Below are 22,284 nucleotides of genomic sequence, written 5' to 3' on the forward strand. Positions count from 1 at the left end.
GTGTGTAGATCTGGGCGTGGTGGCTGCATGTTTGTATTCTGTTAAACCTTTTGGCGCCCAATAGTTCACACATCCTGCTTGATATCTTTGATGTTGGACAGGACTTAAGCTAGGTGGCTATTCACTGGCTTGTTGAGCAAAGTCAATGGTTCCAGGTGGGACAGACCCTAGATGAACAGAGAAGGCTTCGGGGATGGGGGCAGGGGCGTGTGCCTGGGAGACACTAAGCCATTAAGTGTGCTTAGCATTTCATCCAGACTCAGGGACTTATTAGAGAGTAGAAGAAACCAGAGAGAGATTCATCCAACCAAGGACACAGTTACTCAGGTCCAGCTAATTATTACATAAAAATAAGGGCCCAGTGTTGACAGAGTTTCTGTTTTCTTTTTTGGGGGAGAGGAACCCAGAAATTCGGAATTTTATGAGTAGCCTTCCAGTTTTTGAAGCATTGGCAGTTCATTCAAATCCACCCAAAATAAGAACAAAAGTTCCCTCACTGAGCGGGGTCAAACCAAACCATCTTGGGGCCAGATTTGGCCTTAACATCGGCCATGTGTGATGCAGTAACCTTAGCCTGAGTCCACTGACTCATAGTTGGCCTCTTCCTTGTTAGAATGTCACTGCCCCTTTGGTGGCGATTTCTGGCAAGTGCTAGGCTGCTCTGGTGTTCGCTCTGTTGCTGTGATCAAACACCACCCAAAAGCAACTTAGAGAAGGAAATGATCGATTTAGCTCACATTTCCATGTTAAGGTCCATTACCAAGGAAAGCCACGGCAGAATAACAGGAACTTGAAGCAGAAACAGTGCAGCTTGTTGGCCCTCTTGCAGGGGTGTTCTTATCCAGCCCAGAGCCACTTTCCCAGGAAATAATAGTCTGGACCTTCTTACAACAATTGTTAATCAGGAAAAAACCCACAGATATGTCCACGGGACACTCTGATCCAGGCTGGTTCTCTCTGTCTCTCTCTGTCTCTGTCTCTCTCTGTCTCTGTCTCTCTGTAATTCCCCTCTCCAGTGATTCCAGACTGTATCAAATTGACAGGTCATCAGATTCAGCTTCAGACAGCTACCAAGCTTGAAGGTCAAAGGGCATTTATTTGCTTATGACCCTGTTGCATATCACAGCCGAAACTTCAGCCGCTAATGACTTCTGCTAATTGTTCCTGCCAGTGACATTTAGTACGGCTGAGTTCCAGGATCCAGAGGAGTTTCTCTGAGTACTCTCCTTGCTGCTGTTCTGGGCTCCATCTCAGTGAGACATAGTAAACTGGCTTCCTCTTGGTCAAGGTGTATTTAGAGGCCAACTCAAGATGCTTGGAACTCTGCATTGCCTTTGTGCTGCAAGATTTGCCCATACATTCACTCTGTTCTCTTCTCCCCCCCTCCCTGTCCCCCTTTTCTTCCTTCCCTTTCTCCTCCTCTTCCTCCTCCCCTCCTCCCCCTCCTTTTGAGATAGGACCTTACTCTATACATCTAGCTGGCCCGAGACTCATGATGATCTGCCTACCCCTTCCTCCCAAGTGCTGGGATTAAAGGGGTGGTGACATCGTGGTGCCAGTCCCTCGGTATACTTAGAACAATCTGGGGCTCTCCTTGAATTTTGCTCTTGTGAGTTGAATCATAATAGCAGTTTAGATTGTTTTATAGTGCATTTATCTGAGTCCAAAAGGGAAAGGAAAACAGAATTATGGGTTTCCTTAATGATTCCAAGGGGAATTATGCAATGAACTTCTTTAACTGAACTGCATTTTAATTTTTAAAAAATTCTATCTATCTATCTATCTATCTATCTATCTATCTATCTATCTATCTATCAATCAAGACAGGGTCTCACTTTGTAGCCTTGGCTAGATTATCTATCTAAAAAACAAGGCTGGCTTCAAACTCATTGAGCTCCACATAGCTCTACCTCCCAAGCACTGGGATGAAAGGCATGTGGCACCCTTTCCAGCTGCAGAGTATTTTCAGAAATGGATTCTGGGATTGGACAGGCTTGTGTGTATTCCTTGATTCATGTCAACGGCCTATTTTATAAACAAGTGGGTCTGGGTGTAGCTTGAACTTCAGAGCAGACATGGGTGAAGAGAAGAACCCGTTTGAACAAACAGAATGAGACCAGTGCATTCTGAGAGGCTGTAGACCTTATGTGCCTGAGCTGGCCTGGAGAGAATACACAGAGGGCTTGACACGACTGTACAAACCCACAGCTCTTATGCTGGAGCCCTAACAAGTCAGCCCCGACTTGCACTTTAGTGAATATGGCAGCTGTCTCCACCAAATATGTAACTTTAGCATTTATTTGAATCTTATTTTTTAATTGGCAGTATTTTTTTTACATAGTATTCGGTGTGATACTTAAATTCGTGTATACAGTGTAACAGTGGAAAGTCAAATCAGAGTCATTAATGATTTTTATTGTTTCCGATATTTATTATCGTATGTCTCTTTCAGTTACCTTGAAATACGTAATGAAATGTTCCTAAATGCAGTTACATAGCCGGGCAGTGGTGGCACACGCCTTTAATCCCAGCATTTGGGAGACAGAGGCAGGGGAATTTCTGAGTTTGAGGCCAATCTGGTCTACAGAGTGAGTTCCAGGACAGCCAGGGCTACACAGAGAAACCCTGTCTAGACAAACAAAACAAAACAAAACAAAACAAAACAAAACAAAACAAAACAAAACAAAACAAAACTGCACTTACCCTATAATGCTAAACATTAGGATGAATCCTGCCTTAACTGGATTTTGGTCGCTATTGTCTAGCCTGTCTTCCTTCACCTGTCACCCTCCTTGTCACCTTTGCTAGCTCCTGGCAGGGGGCTCTGCTATACTGGATACTCTGATGTGTTGAGCTTTTTAGCACTTCAGCAGGCAAAAGGTAGCTAAGACATGAAGGAACGCACAGGAAATCATTACATCTCTGTCCATCTCCGTCCCGTTGGTCCCCTTGAGAGACAGGATGACGATCGTGTAAATTGGGGGATGATGATGGATCAGTGACCAGGTGTCAGTCAACACCACGAGAACTTGTCTACCAAGCCACAGTTAATAACTTAATAGGCACTTGCTTTGCTAAAGATTTGCTATCCTGGACACCTACTGTGAGCAATTACCCTATTCTTGTCCTGCGTGTTGAAATATCACCCGCAGCAAGGTGGAAGGGTAGTCACTGACAAAAAGAGCTTCTTAGCTATTAAGAGGGACACAGTCTTGACTCTCACCTTCCTGAAAATCCATGCCTGCACTTTCCCAAAGTGTTATAATTTGGGGATTTAAATGAAGTTGGCTCTCAATTGGCGTTTGTCTTCACAGAGCCTGTCCATTCAATAAGATGTTTGGTTGCTCCCGCTCCAGGTTTGGGGGATGAAGACTGTCTTATCCTTAAATGGGATTCTGAGCAGGAATTGTTAGGATAGGTCCTTAGAAAGGCTCGGGGGATAGATGGGGAGAGAGTAATGTGTTTGCCAGAGAAGCACAAAGACCTGAATTCTATTCCAGCACCCACATAAATAAGGCAGGTTGTTGGCCCATGCTTATAACATGAGCGCTGAGGGCGGGGTGGGGGGAGACAGGTGAATCTGTGAGCCACACCAACCAGCCAGCTTGGCTTAAATGAACAATTCTAGGCCAGTGGAAGGCTGTGCCTCCAAAAGATGAATTAGGGACTAGCAAGATGGCAGGTAAAGGCTTATGACCCGAGTTCGACTCTCTGTACACACGCTGGAAGAAAAGAAAGGACTTCCACAGATTGTCTGACCAGTGTTCACACATGTGCTGTGGGCACACATGCAGGTGCACATACGGAGACACAAATGATAAAAAAAAGTAATAAAATAAAATAATAGACATAAAAGAGGATGAGCATCTAAACTTTTTTTTTCAATTTTGAACCATTGCAAAAACACTTTTTTTTAAAACCCCTAGTCAGCACATAAATAGTGCAGGAGTAAGCAGATAGTCCCATGGTGAGCGGCTGTGTGCTGATTTTAAAAGAGACTAGGATCATATGCAACCTCAAGGTTGCAGGAAACAATAAAATGTCCAAATGGTGATTTTTTTTTGTCAAAAAAATTTATAAGAATGTATGCTCAGTTTTGCTTACTTGAATGTATGTGTCTCAGTCAGGGTTTCTGTTCCTGCACAAACATCATGACCAAGGAGCAGGTTGGGGAGGAAAGGGTTTATTCAGCTTACACTTCCATACTGCTGTTCATCACTACAGGGAGTCAGGACTGGAACTCAAGCAGGTCAGGAAGCAGGAGCTGATGCAGAGGCCATGCAGGGATGTTACTTACTGGCTTGCTTCCCCTGGCTTGTTCAGCTTGGTTTATTATAGAACCCAAGACTATCAGCCCAGGGATGGCACCACCCACAATGGACCCTCCCACCCTTGATCACTAATTGAGAAATTGCCTTACAGCTCGATCTCATGGAGGCCTTTCCTCAAGGAAGGCTCCTTCCTCTGTGATAACCCCAGCTGTGGCAAGCTGACACACAAAACCAGCCAGTACAGTGAGGTAGCCCTGGGACTATGCTCAGGCTGCCAAAGATGGAAATGTGCCATCAGCTCCCCTTCAGACTCCAGGAGCCAATGAATGCATCCTTGCTGTGGCTCAGGAATCTCAGTTGGAAAAAGGCCTTCAGCTGACAGCCCTCGGGGACAGGAGTGCCACACCAGAAGTTACCATGACTTCCTATGGTGATGAGGAGTGGGCAGTACCGGTGGTATATGGGCCAGCGCCAGGGTTGGACTGAAAACACTTCCTAAGTGTCTAAGCCTCTTCCTTTACAAAAGTTCCACGTTACTTATTTATTATGGAGGCAGGCATGTGCATAGTACTGTGTGTGTGTGTGTGTGTGTGTGTGTGTGTGTGTGTGTGAGTGAAAGCGTGTCTTCCCCCGTGTGAGTTCCAGGGAAACTGACTGCATTTGAGGAGGTGGCTTAGCAGGTTAGGGTACCTGTCTCCAAGCCGGAAGACCGGTTCAAGCCTCTTTGTTCTGACCCAAGAACACTCCTATAGCGATCTTCTTCTTAATCCACCATTTCCTGGCTGGTCTCAGAAATGAAAAGGCTCGGAGACTAAAATCAATGGTTTCTTATGATTGCGAAAAGGAGAGAGCCAGGTGACAGAGATGGTTGAGGAAGCCATTTTGCGATCTGCCTTCTTATAATTCAAAGAAGTGTTCTAGTGGTTGTGTGATTCATGCAGATTCTAAGTGAAGATGTAAACTTGATAAGGCAGTCATATTGTATAGTTATCCATGTCATGTGTTTAGAGAATTTTCTTTGAGTCAGGAAAAGATATTTAATTTTTATTTATATTTTAAGATTTATTCTAAGTGTGTGTGTGTGTGTGTGTGTGTGTGTGAGAGAGAGAGAGAGAGAGAGAGAGAGAGAGAGAGAGAGAGAGGTGAGTGCAGTGCCTGCAGAGTCCAGAAGAGGGCGTTAGAACTCCTAAAGCTGTAATAGTTATCAGCAGCTGTGAGCCACTCAACATGGGTCCGAGCAACCAAATTGGGGTCTTCTGCAAGAACAATCAGTGCTCTTACCGGCTCAGCCATCTCTCCATCCCAGAAAGAGGTATTTTATCCCGAACTCTGTACTCACCACCCCCTAAAGGCTTTTTTACTCTTTTCTGGTTGTTTTCTAGAGCCTTCGGCGAACCACCGCGTTGATTTCATCTCACAATGGAATTTCAGAAGTCACCTGACGGAGGGTGGGGCTGGGTGATTGTGGTTGTCTCCTTCTTCACCCAGTTCCTCTCTTACGGATCCCCGTTAGCTGTTGGGGTCTTGTATGTAGAATGGCTGGATGCCTTCGGTGAAGGAAAAGGAAAAACAGCTTGGGTGGGATCCCTGGCGAGCGGAGTCGGCTTGCTTGCAAGTAAGTGGATATGTTTGTATGGTTTTTTACTCTTTAAGCGTTTAATTATGTTTGCCGTGTCATTGATACCGTACAGAGCATGGAAGGCTTTTACACGTTTCAAACATAGTGTATATTTTTCTGCTTGTCTCATCCTACTCCAAGGGATGAGACACACTCTTCTGCCCTCTGTGGGCGCCCACATACACATGTGAGAACACACACACACACACACACACACACACACACACACACACACACACCCCTTACCCTCTAACGAGAAACACACATATTCCCATGGATATATATTATAAGTACAGAATGTCTACAATGTGCTGGGATAGCCACAGTATGCTGGTGATCTTCGTGTTTTCCAACCTCTGACTCCTCCTCTGACTCGGCACTAGGGTCAGTTTGCACACGCCCGCCAATCACAGAAACCTCCTCAGAAAAATATCCCACAGCAAGGTAGTCATAGCTCACGTGCTGGCACTCTTTGGGCTTTTTGCAGGGGTTATATGAAGATCTATTTCGATAAACAGTTGTTTGTGGTGTGGTAGTGGTGGCTCTGCTTACAGCAAACAGGGAAGGATTTTTTTTTTTCTTGCTAACCTTTTGACCATGAATATCATGTACCACTTCAGTGTCTTGAGTCATGGTTTGAGTTCTGCAGTGATTTTAATGACTTTCGCTCTGTCCTATGGCACTATTTAAGCACCAAGTGGGCACAGGAGGGTACACATAGGGTTTCTTCCTGTATACTAAGATAGGCATGGGTGGAATCGGTACACAGAGAGTCTTCCTGTGTACTATAAACTTATCATGATTCCAGGCGCAAAACCGATCTCTGCCCTGCAGAGAAACTCGGGACACGGGGTGCAGTGATTCATAAGGTGTTTTTGAATTTTAAAATGGGTTTATGAAAGTCTGCTTAAAATAACCCCAAATTAGTCATTCCCTTTTAAAGATATGTCTGCCTCTTGGCTATTAAAGGGGTTGCTGTGGGCGAAAGGCAGTGGTATCCAGTTAGTAAATCCAAAACAGGATACATAGGTGTGGGGGAAACCCAGCAGGCAACTCTGACCTTCTTAGATAAGAAACTAAGCATGACTAAACAAGTGGAGAAATCTTGATGTTGCAGAGTCAAGAGAAACAGGAAGTTTGCCCAGGATCTGTTTGAAAGAGTTTTTAAACAATTATTGCCAGGCTGGAGAGACAGCTCAGTGGTTAATCATATTTGCTGTTCTTAGAGACGCTTCCTACCAGTTAGGTGGTTCACAACTTTCTGTAATATCAGTTCCTGGGGAGCCAATGTCCTCTGGGCTCTGTGGGTACCTGCACATACATGGTGCAATGCACACACTCAGGCAGGCAGGCATACACACACACACACACACACACACACACACACACACACACACACGCTCGACTGTAACATTTAAACAAGATTGCTTGTAAAATGGCCAAAGTGCAAGCGGCTAGTAACTGATACATTCATAAAGAGGTCTGAACTAAATTCATAAAGAGATTTGAACACATGGCTTTCTGGAGAACAACCTGGTATGGAGAGGAGTTTTTTGTTTGTTTGTTTTTTTATTTTTTTAATGGGGTATTCCTTTATTTCATCATTTCTATTAGTAAATTCTTAGACAGATCAGTGACTATCAGGGATCCCAGAAAAGGGTCCAAGGATAATTGCAATGCTATGCCCCTTAGCACATGGTAGGAGAACAAGGCTCGTCCCAGAATTAGTTCAGGTGGGAGAAGAAGATAGGTGGCATCTGGGATGTGGACACAGGTGTAGAAGCTGAAGTTGGTGTCCCTTAGAAAATATCTCTGCCCCCCAATATCTTCATGTGCCTAAGTCAACATCTCCATGTTCCTAGGCCAACATCTCCATGTCCCTAGGTTAACATCTCCATGTTCCTAGGCCAGCCACCTTTGTCTCAAAGGTAAGGGCAAGCCATCTTCATTTTAATAGGACTGTCTACATAATTTATCAACCCCAGAACAATGTGAAATAAGAATCCTTGCTTAAGAATTACTAAGTGTTTCATGACAATGACAGAAGACCATGGCCCTAAAAACTGGGCCTTATTTATCTGGTCTAAGAAACCAGCCTGGTTCAGGTGAACTCGAGATATAGACGTAAGTGGACTTCTGGGAAAAGTTGGAATTATAAAGGGTAAGGTTGGAAGCACTGTTACCCAGAGGCAAATTAGGTAATTCATCTTCATGTTTTCTCCCTTGGAACCATGGGATTGCTTTGACACATAATCTAATCTGACCTCTACTGATACCTACTCATGCTCTCCTACACCCCTTAATATGTTTAAGAATGGCAAGAATTCTGGATGTGCTTGAATGTAGCGTTTTGATAACCTATGTCAATGTTCACATCTTAATAGGAACGACATGGAGAAGCAACAGTCACAGTAAGCTGGCTGGCCTTTGGAAAAGTTAAGCACCAACTATAATTGGATATTAGTTATCTGACCCAATTTTCTATTTTTCTTTCAAATGCTTATGTTTCCCAAGTTTGAGGTCATTTAAAAAGAAAACACAGAAACGGCTATGAACTTCTTTTTTTGTAGAGGTAAATTTTTGGCTAACAACTACATTGTCTGCGCAGAACAAATTACATCTCACAGTGCTTCCAGGAAATCCTGAGTGTATCCTATCTGGAAGCCACTTTGGCGGTGTCAACTCATTTCCCACACATCTCTCTAACCTCCTTTGTTGTTCTCGAGAGCACCGATAATACATTTTCTCATTAATGTTTAAGTGTAAGCTGAAGGGCTGATACTGCACATTCTTCCGATACCATAAATGTAAGGGACTATCAAAGTAAAAGTGCATACGTGTTCTAAATGAAGCGGCTCCAAATTGCTGGCTTTTTAGGTCAATGGACTTTTCTTCCAGCAAAGAAAAAAAAAAGAAAAACAGAAAAAGAAAAACTTAGAATATATGGAATTAGAAACATTAACAAAATTAGGATGAAAACCTGTACTCAAAGGCCCTTTGGATAGCCTGAGTCAAACTCAAGTTCTGGCTCAACCATACTTTAGGCAGGCAGCCTTGAGCAGGCCATGCATCTTCTTGGAGCCTGACACCAGCTACCAGATGAGGAGGTGCTTGAACCTGCAGCTCAAAGCTCTTGAGAATGAGCATAAAAAAGGAGAAGAGCTGAGAGCTTTTTAGTGAGGAACTCATTAAAAAGACATGGTGGAAGAGAGGGAGAGCAAATACTTCTGGAAGTGTGTGTGTGTGTGTGTGTGTGTGTGTGTGTTTGTGTGTGTGAATGTGTGTATGTGTGTGAATGTGTATGTGTGAGAATGTATGTGTGTATGAATGTGTGTATATGTGTGTGTGAATGTGTGTGTATATGTGTGTGAATGTGTGTGTGTATGTGTGTGAATGTGTGTGTATATGTGTGTGTGAATGTGTGAATGTGTGTTTGTGTATGTGTGGTGTGTGTGTGAATGTGTGTATGTATGTGTGTGAATGTGTGTATGTATGTGTGTGTATGTGTGTATGTATATGTGTGTGTGTGTGTATGTGTGTGTGTGTGTGTATGTGTGTGCACAGTACTCACTGCAGAACCACACTGACCATTCACCTGCCTGTGTGCCTTTGTTCTGGGAAAATCAGCTGGCATATCTTTTGTTGCTAGAGAAGGCTGGGAGGTCTCAGATATAGAGAAGCCAAATAGAGACCTAGTGTTTCCCAGTTTTTGTTAGCATCAAGAAAGCATCCTGGGGAGGTTACATATATATGAGTTGTAATTTTTATATATTTACATATACTAAAATTATATATTTTAATTTCATAGATATTTATAAGTAGCTTATATTATATATAATTATATATTTATATTATATAATATATGTTATATTATATATACACACACATATACACATTTTGAGATGGGGTCTCACTATGTAGCTCTGGCTATACTGGAACTCATTGTATAGGTCAGGCTAGCCTTGAACTCACAGAGAGCTGATCTGCCTACTTCCAGAGTTCTGGGATTAAAGGTTTGTACCACTCCACAACAGTCTGGGAGGTTTTATTACAGAATAGAACTATACACTCAAGAGGCAGGGTGGGCTTCCTAGATAGCCCTGCCTTATAGCCTTCTCTCTTGCTAAATCTGTGTGTGTGTGTGTGTGTGTGTGTGTGTGTGTGTGTGTGTGTGTGTGTGTGTGTGTGAAGTATGACATTAATTGGGCTTGACAAGGAGCACAATGTGACATTTGTCATATTGTGGTGCAAATTGGAAGGCTATACATGCAGCCTGCAGTTGCAGCTCACTGTCCTTCAACCCGAAGCCATTTCTGGATGTTTTGATTTCTCTTCTTGTTTATTCTCCTGCTGTTTGCCTTGGTCTCACTGCATCTGACAGCCAAGCTCTATGTCATGATCTTGGGACTGGCTGGTGACTTGGGGAGATAATTTGAATCATGAAAGCATATAGTTGCTTAGCTGTTGACTCTCAGGTATTCCAATTAAGTTGCCCCGAGAGGAGGCCCAGACTCAGGATTTTTTGCTTTGTTTTTGTTCCTTTTCTTTGATTTGGCAGGTTTAAACCTAGGTCATTCTTTGTGCACGTTGCACAATGCAACACCTGCTACCTGCAGCCAAAGGATTGTTCCCCCTGAGGTCTCACAAGTGAGTTTAAATTAGGAACCCCCACTTCTGTGAACCCTTTGGATTTAGAGTTTATTTTATTTATTGTTATTATTGTTGTTATTTTGTTGGAATTTTGTTTATTTGTTTGTTTAACAAGGTTTCTCTATGTAGCCCTGGCTGTCCTGGAACTTAAGTTTTACACAAGGCTGGCCTCTAGTTCACAGCGATCTTCGACTGCCTTTGCATCTGGAATGCTGGGGTTAAAGGCCTTCGCCACCATGCTGAGATCTATTTAGATTTTAATCTTGCAATTGTGAAGTAACCATGATGTGTAATTTGCTTGAGCATGGGTTTTTTTTTGTTTTTTTTTTTGTTTTGTAAGATGGACTGTACTGTAAGTTCCTGCTTTGTCATGACTTTGCTTATACCACTAGATCATGAGAAATAATCATACGACTTTGATTCTGGTATGGCTCTTGTGGTCCAAATCCTACCCAAATAAATAAGCATCTTTGTGTTCTTTTGGTAAAGATGAATTCATACATGTATGTATAATTTTACATACATACATACATACATCTTTTACTAAAAGATGGACTGCATAAATATTCATATATAGTTTTTGAAACAGCATCTCTCAAACTACTCCTCCAACTTGCCTGAATTAATTGTTCACCATTAATTAATTCAGAAGTCTCCAGCTGGCTAGTTCTTCCTTCCTTGGTTACAAGACACAAATGAACTCAGTGCCATGATTCAGTCATGGTGTCTCGTCTGTGCTGGTGATGGCGTGAGCAAGCTATACTGGAAACACAGATGATCATGTCCGTGGTTTCCATGATCTCAGATCTTACTGAATGACAAGTTCGCAAAGTGCGTGTGTTTCATTGACTTTAGTTATCCATACAAGACCGATTTCACTCAGTAGTTGCTGCTGTGGGCAAGCATGGAGTCTTACACTCTGGTCTTACTTAGGCTACTATTACGACACATTGCATGTCACACAGTTATTTGTTTGTCTGTCTGTCTGTATGTATGTCTGTCTACTTTTCTATCTGCCAGTATGACTGAAAAGAGGTTCAAGAAGGGGCTGGAGAATTGGCTCAGCACTGTCAGTTAACTGACTGACAGTTAAGAGCACTGACTGCTCTTGCAGAGGTCCTGCGTTCAATTCCCAGCAACCACATGGAGGCTCACAACCATCTGTAATGGGATCCGATGCCCTCTTCTGTTGTGTCTGAAGGCAGTGACAGTGTACTCACATACATGAAATAATTAAGTAATTCTAAAAAGAGGGAGGGGTGTTTCAAGAAGCTACAGAATTCCGAGTCCTCACTGAAGGCGAGAGCAGAGAGCCAACACACACACACACACACACACACACACAGAGTGCCTGCAGGTGAGTGGCTATTAACCTATGAACCCTGTCATGGAGCTGTCCTGAGAGTACAAAGTTGCTCGTACAGTTAGTTCAAGGCACCCAGCTGTATCAAGGTGCAGAGAGCTGACCTGCCTGGGTAAATAGCAGTTCAAGTGGGGCTGCCTCAAGCAGAGGGAACACACTGAGTAGTTGAGGCTGCAGGGGGGACACAGTTGATCTTATGACCCACACCTGCTGTCTGATGAGATGTCAGTGTGTGCCTCTATACCCCCAAATTTGGTGTCCTTCACTTTTACTTGACCCAAGGAAGAGGGTTACATCTAACGGGAGCGATAAGCTTAGAGGTATGGTTTATCTGGGGTGGTCTCGATCCATCTTCCTGTGCCTGATTCAGCTGGGTTAACTTGTGAGTAGATGGGGTTTTGTTGGCCCGCACAACCAAGATGTAGAATCCATTCTCAGCATTTGCCCTAGAGATGGAGCAAATTTCAGTTTTATAAGGAGTCATTTGGGGCCAAAGCAATATGACTATACAGGGTGGAGTCAAGTCCTGTAGAACAGGACACAGCCCATCCCCGTGGGCATGCCAAGAGAGTTTACAAAATGCATGCCTACTATGGGTCTTGTAGTCTCAGGGTGTAGACACGAGGAGGCGTGGGGTCGTCTCTGGAGATTCCTGGATAAAATTAACCAAGGCAAGGCCCAAGAAAGTTGTATTTATTTGGAAGCTAAATGAGATTGTAATCCAAGCAGGCAGGCCTAAGACAGCCTTACACATAAGCTCCGGGGTTTTCCAGAATGAAGCTTTATTCATAGCAAAGAGCTTAGAAGTTGCGTGACTTGTGAGTCAGGCGTTCTGATTAGTGCAAAGGTGGGGATGGGGTGGGGGAAGGACAATCAGGCTGTCTAGAAAGAAAGGCAAAGTCTGAGTCCTTCGTAGGGTGGGGGTCCATTGTACTGAAGGTCAGATAAGCTTCACAGTATTTGGAAGGTTCGTGTGTAACTGAGGTGAGTGTGTCTGGGCTTGTTCAAAAGTTCCATTGTGTATGGGTGTTACCTGTAGTGTGATTGGTGTCAGCCTACCCCCTCTATTTTCAGTGTCTTCCCCCAGAGCTCTGTGTGTGTGTGTGTGTGTGTGTGTGTGTGTGTGTGTGTGTGCACGTGCTCATGCGCATCAGTGCATGCGCATCTGGGCACATGTAGATAGAGACTAGAGATCAATCTTAAGTCCTTCCTTAGGTGTCACAACACCTCCGGCTGTCAGATTCAGCGAGGTTACCCAGGCAGTGAGTCCTGGGGAACTCCTCAGGGAACCTCCAGTCCCCCATCTCCCAGCAATGGGATTCCAGCATAGATCACCAAACCCTTCTTTCTAGAAGGTTCTGCAGAGGAGCTCAGGTCTTCGTGCAAAGCAAGTACTTTATCAACAGAATGACCTCATCAGTCTTTGCTTCCTTTTCTTTTTCTTGACTAGTTTTATTGAGATCGTCTGAGGTGGGCTGACAGGAAAGTGGGTTGTCATGGGTAGGCAGGCAAGGAGCCAGCAGGCCTTGAAGAATCTTTGGATGGCTCAGACCCAGAGCGTGCACTGTTCATGACACATTCCGGGGAGATGAGTTTGACTGAAGAAGAAGGCTTATGGTGGGAGAGGAGAAGGTTAGTTCTCTTTGTCAATTTTACTAAGCTACATTCCTTCTTTGGTTGCTTAAGTCCTGAAGTTGGCAGAGCTGGGTTTGCTGAAGACGTTAAGTATGCAATCGGCTTTCAGAAAAAGAGCTTATCCTAATCTGGGTGGACTCCAGAGAAGAATGGAACTTTCCCAGAAAAAAAAAAAAAAAGCAGCTCTGCCTGAGAGTCCCAGCTTGCCTCTCCTGGTGGCTTGCCCTGCTGATCTTAGATTTGCTTACCTAGGCAAGCATCTCATGGCCCTTAGCCCACAGAGCCCTTGCAATAAATTTCCCAGTGTGTTTCCTGTTGGTTTTGTTTCTGCAGTTGGTTGATTCAGACGAGCATAGAACGGGTAGTAGGTCGCTGAATCAGATGACTGCCATGTCTAGAAGAAGTCTGAGATGTGCTTAAGCAGCCCCCCCAAATCTCCAACTCCCACCTCCACCCTCCCCAACCCCCTACCCCGTCCACATGCCATTCTCCAAGTACAAGGAGGGGAATGGAGCCAACTTTGTTACTGAAACAATGGGGGACTCTCTGGTCCTCTAGTTTGAGGTTCAAGGCAGACTTAGCAGTCCCCCCACCTCCCAGTTTTGGTTTTCATTCTTCTAGCCTTCCATGTGCCACCATGAGTCAGTAGCCAACTAAGTCGCTGCAGGCAGGTCCGCTGGCTCAACGTGTTTTGAACGCTGCCAGGGCTGCAGATAAGAATTAGCCCTGAGCTGCAAAGTACCCTTAACTCCTTTGAGGACTGACTTGGACTGACTTACATCCTTCAGTAGGAGTCTGTGGCATAGGCGAGTTCCCATGTGCAGGCCTTTTTGGGCTGGCAACTAAATGGGCTTTGGTTATTGTCCCCCCACCCCAACACATACCATTACGTACAAATACCAGAAAGCAACCAGCCAGCAAAAGTCAACCAATACTTATGTGATCAAAGGTTGTCTTTCTTCGAGTGAGTTTGAGATCCATGATGTCAGCTGCAGCAAAGAGGGAGGAGCCAGCCACACTAGACTCCTACCTACTGAGGAAGACTCAAGGCACTCACATGACCGGGTCCTTCTAGTAGGAAATTCTCCTTGCACACAGGGTCCACCCATTTACCACAGGATTATTTCTCATTGTATGCTGGCTAACTTATGGCTTCGATGTAGCAGACCTGGCTGGTCTTGGTTCTTGGATCCTCAGAAATATTTTAGGAGGGAGCGATGCCAGGAGAGAAATATAATGACTGTTTTCCCCCAAGGGGCATAATTTCTTTCTTAAAGCTATATATTCTATTTGTTTGTTGGTTTGTTTTTAGTTTTAGTTTTTTTGAGACTGAGTCTCACAAGGTAGCCTTGGCTGGCCTGGAACTTGGTATGTAGCCCAGGCTGGCCTCAAATTCATTTTGATCTGCCTGCCTCACAGCAATCCACATCCAGAGTGCAGTGATTAAAGGCACTCACCACTGGGCTTACCTACCATGGTTTGGATTTGAAAGGTCACAAGCTCACATCTTAAAGGATTGGTCGCCAGGTGAAGGGATCTATTTTGGAGTACATGTGAGATTTGAAGGGGGGGGTGCCTTAGGAGGGGGAATGAGGTCAGTGGAGCCATGCCTTCAAGAGTATCCTGCCCTTGGATGCTTGCTCTCTTGCTCTGTCTCTCCCTCTCCCCCCTCCCTTTCTGTTTCTCCTCTCCAGCTGTTGTGAGGTAATTGGCTCTGTCTCCCATGCCTTCTGCTATAATGCTGTGTCTTACTGAGCCAGCCGACCATGGACTGAAACCTGTTAGAACAAGGGCCTACCCTAAAAGACAGTGATTACCAAAAAAAAAAAAAAAAGCCAAATTCCCACAGCTTGAAGGCATCAGGCCTGTCGTTCCGGTAGTTCTCCCTGGGACACAGAATTAAGAAGCTGTCCAAGAGGTGACTTAACAACAGCCCCTGACTTATGGTCTTAACCGGTAGCTGGCTCCTCCATGGCCTTTGTCGCATAAGCTATACTGAACTAAAATCGAGTCATGTGAAATCTTCCCGCCACCCATAAGAGGCCATAAAAAGTCAGATCTCTTTTTGTGTTGAACAGATTGGTTCCAGAGGCCACAGGTGAATTGGCTTGGGGAGTTACTTTGGAGGCTGCTTTCTGAAGAGGCTTCTCTGGCCTCCCGTGTCCTCATAGAATTGACTGCTATCTCCCCCTCCCCCTCTCCCTCTCCCTCTCCCTTCCCATCCCCATCCCCATCCCCCTCCCCCTCCCCATCCCCCCTCCCCATCCCCATCCCCATCCCCCTCCCCATCCCCCTCCCCCCTCCCCCTCCCCTCTCCCTCTCCCCCTCCCCATCCCCCCTCCCCATCCCCATCCCCCCTTCCCCTCCCCTCCCCCTCCCCCTCCCCCTCCCCTTAATGAACCGCCTATCCAGGTTTTAAAGGGAAGCCTCTCGTTCCCTTTAAGGCCCTATCACGTTTAGAGCTCCATTTATTGCAGTGGTTCTCAACCTTCCTAATACTGGAATCCTCATGTTCCTCATTTGTGGTGACCCCCCTCCCAACCATAAAATTATTTCCGTTGCTAATTAATAACCATCATGGATCTTACTCATTGCTACTGTTATGGATCTTAATGTGAATATCTAATACGTAGATCCTTCCATGTGAAATCAGTTTATTGGGCCAAGTAACCCAATACCCTTTCTTTCCAATTTGCTGGGTTCAGTGATTCTGGGTACTTTCCCTGGACACTTCCCCTGGCAGAGCGCCCCCGAGACACAATCTGTCTCAAGACCCATTTCATATCCAGTGGTTTCTTGGGCTGAACAAATTCAGGCACGAATCACTCCGGCTGGTAAGTGAGCAAGTGCTTGCTCACAGCTCCCAGAGGTGCCAAGTGTCTGATCTCAATATTCAGATGAGGAAACTAAGCCAGAGATCTGACAGCTCAGTAAAAGGGAAAGCCAACACCGAGCCAAGTCTGACTCCAGACACTCAATTTTCTCCACAGTGAACTCACCGTTCTTTAATTTCTTTTCAAGAAATGGGGATAAGAGCATCTACATCCCAGGACTGCAGTAAGATGAAAGTGGAGCACGGTTGTTAAATGGAGCGTCTGTTGTACGAGCTAGCACACGGCGCATGCTCAGAACTGTAGACTCGGCCTTTCGGCGTTGTGATGGAATCGTCTCGAACAAACGATGGATAGATCGTGTGGTTATAAGAAAGGGGTCACTGCTACATAAATGAAAGTCTCAATTTCTTCTAGGTCCTGTGTGCAGTCTCTTCGTCTCATCTTTTGGAGCAAGACCCGTCACAATCTTCAGTGGCTTCCTGGTGGCTGGCGGTCTAATGCTGAGCAGTCTTGCCCCCAATATCTACTTTCTGTTTTTTTCCTATGGCATCGTTGTAGGTAAGGAGCCGGGTCTCCGTGAGTATTCTAACCCCAGGTCCACATCAGTTCACTGATGTTGTTTATTCTTAATCTGAGGAGTGAAAATGTTTCTTGCTATCTTCCTTTCCGTGGCCACCTCTCTCTAAGTTGTTGCTCTAGGAAAGGTCCAACAAACCCAAGGGCCGGAAGAGCTAGGCACATTCATTTTTTGTTGTGGTTCTTTAATGATTTTATGTGTATGAGTGTTTCTCCTGCATGGATGTCCGTGTGCCATGCGTATGCCTGACACTCTTAGAAGTTGGAAGACGCTAAAGGACCACTTGGAACTGGGGTTACAGTGATGAGCTGCCAAGTGCATGCTGGGAAATTAACCCATGTCTTCCGGAAGAGCAGCCAGTGAGAGAGATGGCTCAGCGGTAAGATCCATCTCTCTAGCACGGGATAAGCACATTTTGACAGTTCCTTTATGCCCTCTTCAAAGGGGCACTTCCAGGAAGCTATGTCAAGCTCTCATCTCTACCTAGCTCCGGCAAGGGAAACTGAGGCAGGAGAACGTAAGCTCGGACGTTCTTGACGTTGGACACTTGTCTGTTTGCTACTGGGACCTTCAGCAACAGTGGACAGAGTTTCAGTTTATTGCTAGCCCCTAATCCAGAAGTTCGAGTGGATGCACAAAGTGGATTTTAAAACTAAGGCACGAGAGTTAGGAAGGCAGCATACTGGGGATGCTCGATGATCGAAGAGTAGAGTCTTAACCCTGAAAATTCCTGTGCAGTATACTGTATTTAAATGTGTTCGATGCTAAAAATCACTAGACGACAGTTAGACGAGTTTCTATCAGGCTCTGTTTACTTTAATTATGCAAACTAAACAACGATCATTTCCTGTACATTCATTCATCTTGGAAAGAGCAGTGTCATAAGCGTCTCCCTCAGCCCCTATTTAAATAGTTTTGTTATCAAAAATAGTTATCCCTTCCCTACTCCCCCCCCACACACACACACTTTGAGACAGGCCCTCCCTATAAAGCCTTGGACGGGCTGCTGCCCGAGTGCTGGGATTAAAGATATCTGTCACTAGTTTCAACCAAAGACAATCTTGATTCTCATGGATGTACAGTTGTGCTAAGCAGCTGTGATTCTGGGTTGGTTTTGTTTTGTTTTGAAGCAGAGTCTCCTAATATGGCCCAGCCTGGCCCTGAACTCTCCATCTTCCTGGCTCAGTTTCCCTACTTTGGGGATTGCACATGCGCTTCTCTATGTCTGGCTATTAAGTATGATTTTTAGTATTGTCTAAGGCTGCATCTGTAATATATAAGCCATAGACTCAGATGAGAAATAAGAGCTAACACCAAGACCAGGGCTGTTTTCAGTACTATATACTATATATAGATAATGCATACTTATACCTTTAATGTCTTTAAATCCTATGTGATTGTGCTAAAGATCAGAAGTGAGAATCGGTGAGTCACGTTGCTGGTCATCTAGGTAGAAGGACAGGCTGATAAATGTGTAAGTTGCCACATAGCAGAAGCGAGGCCAATGGCGAAGTGAAACCAGTGCCCTGTGCCTGTGAGCTATGGGGATGTGTGCAGAGCCTGGCTGAGGAATTGCTGTGTGACCTTTAAGCACAGGTGGGCTGTGGCCAGTGGATGTAGACCAGAAGAGAAAGGAGGGTAGTGGAGGACGCACAGAGCCAAACACTCAGAAAGGGATACGGTGGATAGCATGCGTGCATAGGTAGGTGGGTGCGTGCATACAGTGCCTGCGGAGGCCAGAAGAGGGCGTCATAGCCCCTGCTGGCGTGGGTCCTAGGAACCAAATTCAGGAGCCCCAGTAGAGCAGCAAAGTGCCAGTCCCAAGCAGCAGCCTTTTCCTACATATTTATTTTTAAAAGAAATACACGTGTCATCTGAGAGTCTGCAGATATGTCAAAGCATCTGATAGACGCAGCCTGTTGGGAAAATGTTGCATCTTCTGTCGGTTTTTTTTCTTGCAGAAACTTGGAGCGGTGCACACCGCAGCTTAGGTAGACAGGAACGGTGCTAAAGGTTCAGGGAGCTACGAGGAAGTCAGAATTGCCATGACTTCAGGAGGTCAGAGAAAAATGCTGAGGTAAACTGGGAGCTGCAGTGGGTGTGAAGTGGAGCTTAGCGTCTGGCTGAGTTACAGAGCTCGCTGAATAACGACTGTAGCGTTTTCAGAGATCATCTACGTCTTTTTGAACAATTGAAGAGAGTATATTGAGTACACACCTTAGGGAATGGTGGGTGTGTTTAAAGTCTGTAAAGGTGAGATAAAGAGAACTATATAAGGTGTATTGAAGCAAACATCCTTGGCCACACTGATCTATTATTCTAAGGTGGCCTTGGTCCAAAATGAAACTGTAGCTTGGCAGAAGGCCTTGTTGGAAGTGTGTGTGTGTGTGTGTGTTTACAATGGCTTTTGTGCAAGTCATGGTTTGTAGAGTCATTTGCAAAAGGCTCTTGACAGCTTTCACTTTTGGGGACATATGCCTGAGATTTTGTTTTTTCACAGCTCCTCGCTGTCTGTCTGTCTGTCCGTCCATCTATATGAATGTATATATGCATGTATATATGTATATGTATGTGTGTATATGTATGCATGTATATTTGTATGAATGTATATATGTGTGTATTTTTGTTTCTGTTTTATGGCTAGATAAAAATGACTCTATTGGATTCCACTTTCACACAGTGTATGTGTATATGTGTATACATACACACACATTATGCAGTCCTTTCAACCTCCTCTCCCTTGCCCCTCCCCTCTGCCTCCCATTAGTCTCTTAGACGTCAGCTGACTCTGCCTAAATATGGTTATTTGGTGTCAAAAGTATTATGTGTCTTAGACAAGTTTCACTGCTAGAATTTCATCAAAGCTGATTGACACCAGAGAGTGCTTTAAGACAATAGTTTAGAACCTTTAACATCTTAGGACTTTTTAATGTTCTTACTTAGACCTCTAAGGAACTTTAGATGGTATGGATTATATATTTACATATTGCATCATGCTTTAATATACTACATATGAAATATGATAAATTTAGGGCTGAGGAGACAGATGCCCCAGCATTTAAGAGTACACGTTACTCATGCAGAAGGCCCGCCTTCAGCTCCCGACACTCTCAGCAGGCAGCTCACAACTGCCTGTAGTAACTCCACCTCTAAGGGATTGGCTGCCCGCTTCTGTTCTCTACAGACAACAGGGTTCAGACAGTTATACAGACATAGCATACCCACCATATACCAACATACAGACCACGAACACACACAATACACATACATGTAAAATAAAATAAATGTTAACAACTAAGAAATACAAATTTAAACGATAAATTCATTTAAAAGTTGTTTGTTTTTGTTTTGTTTTGTTTTTTGTTTGTTTTGTTTTTGCCAGACAGGGTCTCTCTCTATAGCCCCAGTTGTTCTAAAACTCACTCTGTAGACCAGGCTGTCCTTGAACTCACAGAACTCTGCCTGCCTCTGCCTCCCAAGTGCTGGGATGAAAGGCGTGCATCACCACACCCGGCTATTTATTTGTCTTTATTTTATGTGTATGTGTGTATGTGTGATTGCATGAGTATATATGCACTATATGTGAGCAGGTGCCTGTGGTGGCCAGAGGGTGTCAGCTCCCCTGTAATAGAGTGAGCTGCCTGATGGGGCTGCTGGGAGCCACACCCAGGTCCTCTGTGAAAGCACTAAAGGGCTTAACCACTGAACCATCTCTCCACCCACTAAAAAGACAAATCGAAAAGCATTTGTTTAGCAGTCCACTTAAAGGTCACAGGCTCAGTGTATGTTGACAGTGTATGGTAACAGATTTATTGCGAAAAGTAATTCTATTTCCTGAAACAAAACGAATTTAGTGACAGTAGTGTTTGTATTGTATGAGGGGTTTTGGGGGTGCCAGAGTTGAACGTAGCCCCGTGCATGTACGCTAAGGAAGTTATCTCCTATCCATGAGACGAGTGGTCTTGTCCTTGTGTTCACAAACTGCTTTAGTTTATCACAGTTGTGACGCACGTCTGAGCATCACAGACAGGGGAGGATTTCCTTTGGCACCCATCTTCAGAGGTGTCAGCTCATCCTGGTTGGAGAGTCCAGAAAGCAGAGAATGCATTCTCTGTCAGTGACTTTCCTAACTCTCTCCCTTTGGTCCCATCCATGGCCAGCTATGGGTGTGCCACCACATTCAAGCTGGGTCTCCCCTCAGGAAAGGCCTACACAGCCATGCCCAGAGGCGGGCGTTACTATTCCCTCGGATGCTTCAGACTGCAATCAAATTGAGAGTCAGGATCCACCGCCTGAGTCTGTCTTTACTCAGCCTGCTGCAGGGAGTACTTTTGAAGCATGGGAGGAAAATATGGACATACACATACACACACACCACACACATACACCACACATACAAACACATACCACACATACACACACACACCACACATATATACATACCACACACATATACCACAAACATACACACATACACCACACATACACACACACCACACACATACACCACACACACACACATGCCAAACATACATATACCATATACATATACACACACACCACACACATACACATATTACACACATACACATATTACACACACCACACACATACCACCCACACATACACACCACACATACACCACACATACACACACATACCACATCACATGCAGACACATACATACATGCACACATACCACACACAAACACATACCACACACACTCATACCATACATATACCACACACATACACATATTTCACACACCACACACACACACACACACACACACACACACACACACACACCTATATGTGATTTTGTGCACGTGAGGGGAGGTACCCACAGTGACTAGCAGAAAGAGTAAGACTAAGTTGGGCAGTTGTAGGCTGGGAACTGGACCCAGGTCCTCTGCAAGAGCAGTGTGCTGTCTTAACAGCTCAGCCATCTCTCCAGCCTCAGAAAAGAGGTTATTTTTTGTTGTTGTTGTTAATATAGATCTTTGTCTTTGATGCTGCAGCAAAACTTGGTAGGAGATAGATTCACTGTAATGCAGAACCTGATGCTGGGTAGGCATATTTCCATCTTTTGTGCTGTGGGATCCATTGGTTTATTCTGTGCTTGGAGAAGATCTATATCCAGACCTGATTCTATAACACCATTCATTGCTTGTTTGAAAATTATTGGTTCTCTAAGAAATAAAAGAACACATTTTATGATAAATCGCCCAAAGCCATTTTTATTATTGTCACTAACTCAGTGGGTAGGGCAGTGTATATGGCTGTGCCAGAACTCAAGAGGATTGGAAGTTTGAGGCCAGGACTCAGAACTCCAG

The 22,284-nt window shown here is 44.6% G+C and overlaps 1 protein-coding gene across 2 annotated transcripts in view; it reads left to right on the forward strand.

Annotated features, from left to right (window-relative positions):
• Positions 1-22,284, forward strand: part of Slc16a9 (solute carrier family 16 (monocarboxylic acid transporters), member 9) — a 40,676-nt gene that overhangs the window by 5,031 nt on the left and 13,361 nt on the right. For both annotated transcript variants that reach the window (NM_025807.3, XM_006513960.4), the window contains exons 2-3: positions 5,654-5,886; positions 16,786-16,929. In NM_025807.3, coding sequence (NP_080083.2) covers positions 5,691-5,886; positions 16,786-16,929 — 340 coding nt within the window. In that variant the 5' untranslated portion in view covers positions 5,654-5,690. The remainder of the gene's footprint in view (positions 1-5,653; positions 5,887-16,785; positions 16,930-22,284) is intronic.

This window comes from Mus musculus, chromosome 10 (genome assembly GCF_000001635.26).
Source record: "Mus musculus strain C57BL/6J chromosome 10, GRCm38.p6 C57BL/6J".
Classification (NCBI taxonomy): Eukaryota; Metazoa; Chordata; class Mammalia; order Rodentia; family Muridae; genus Mus; species Mus musculus.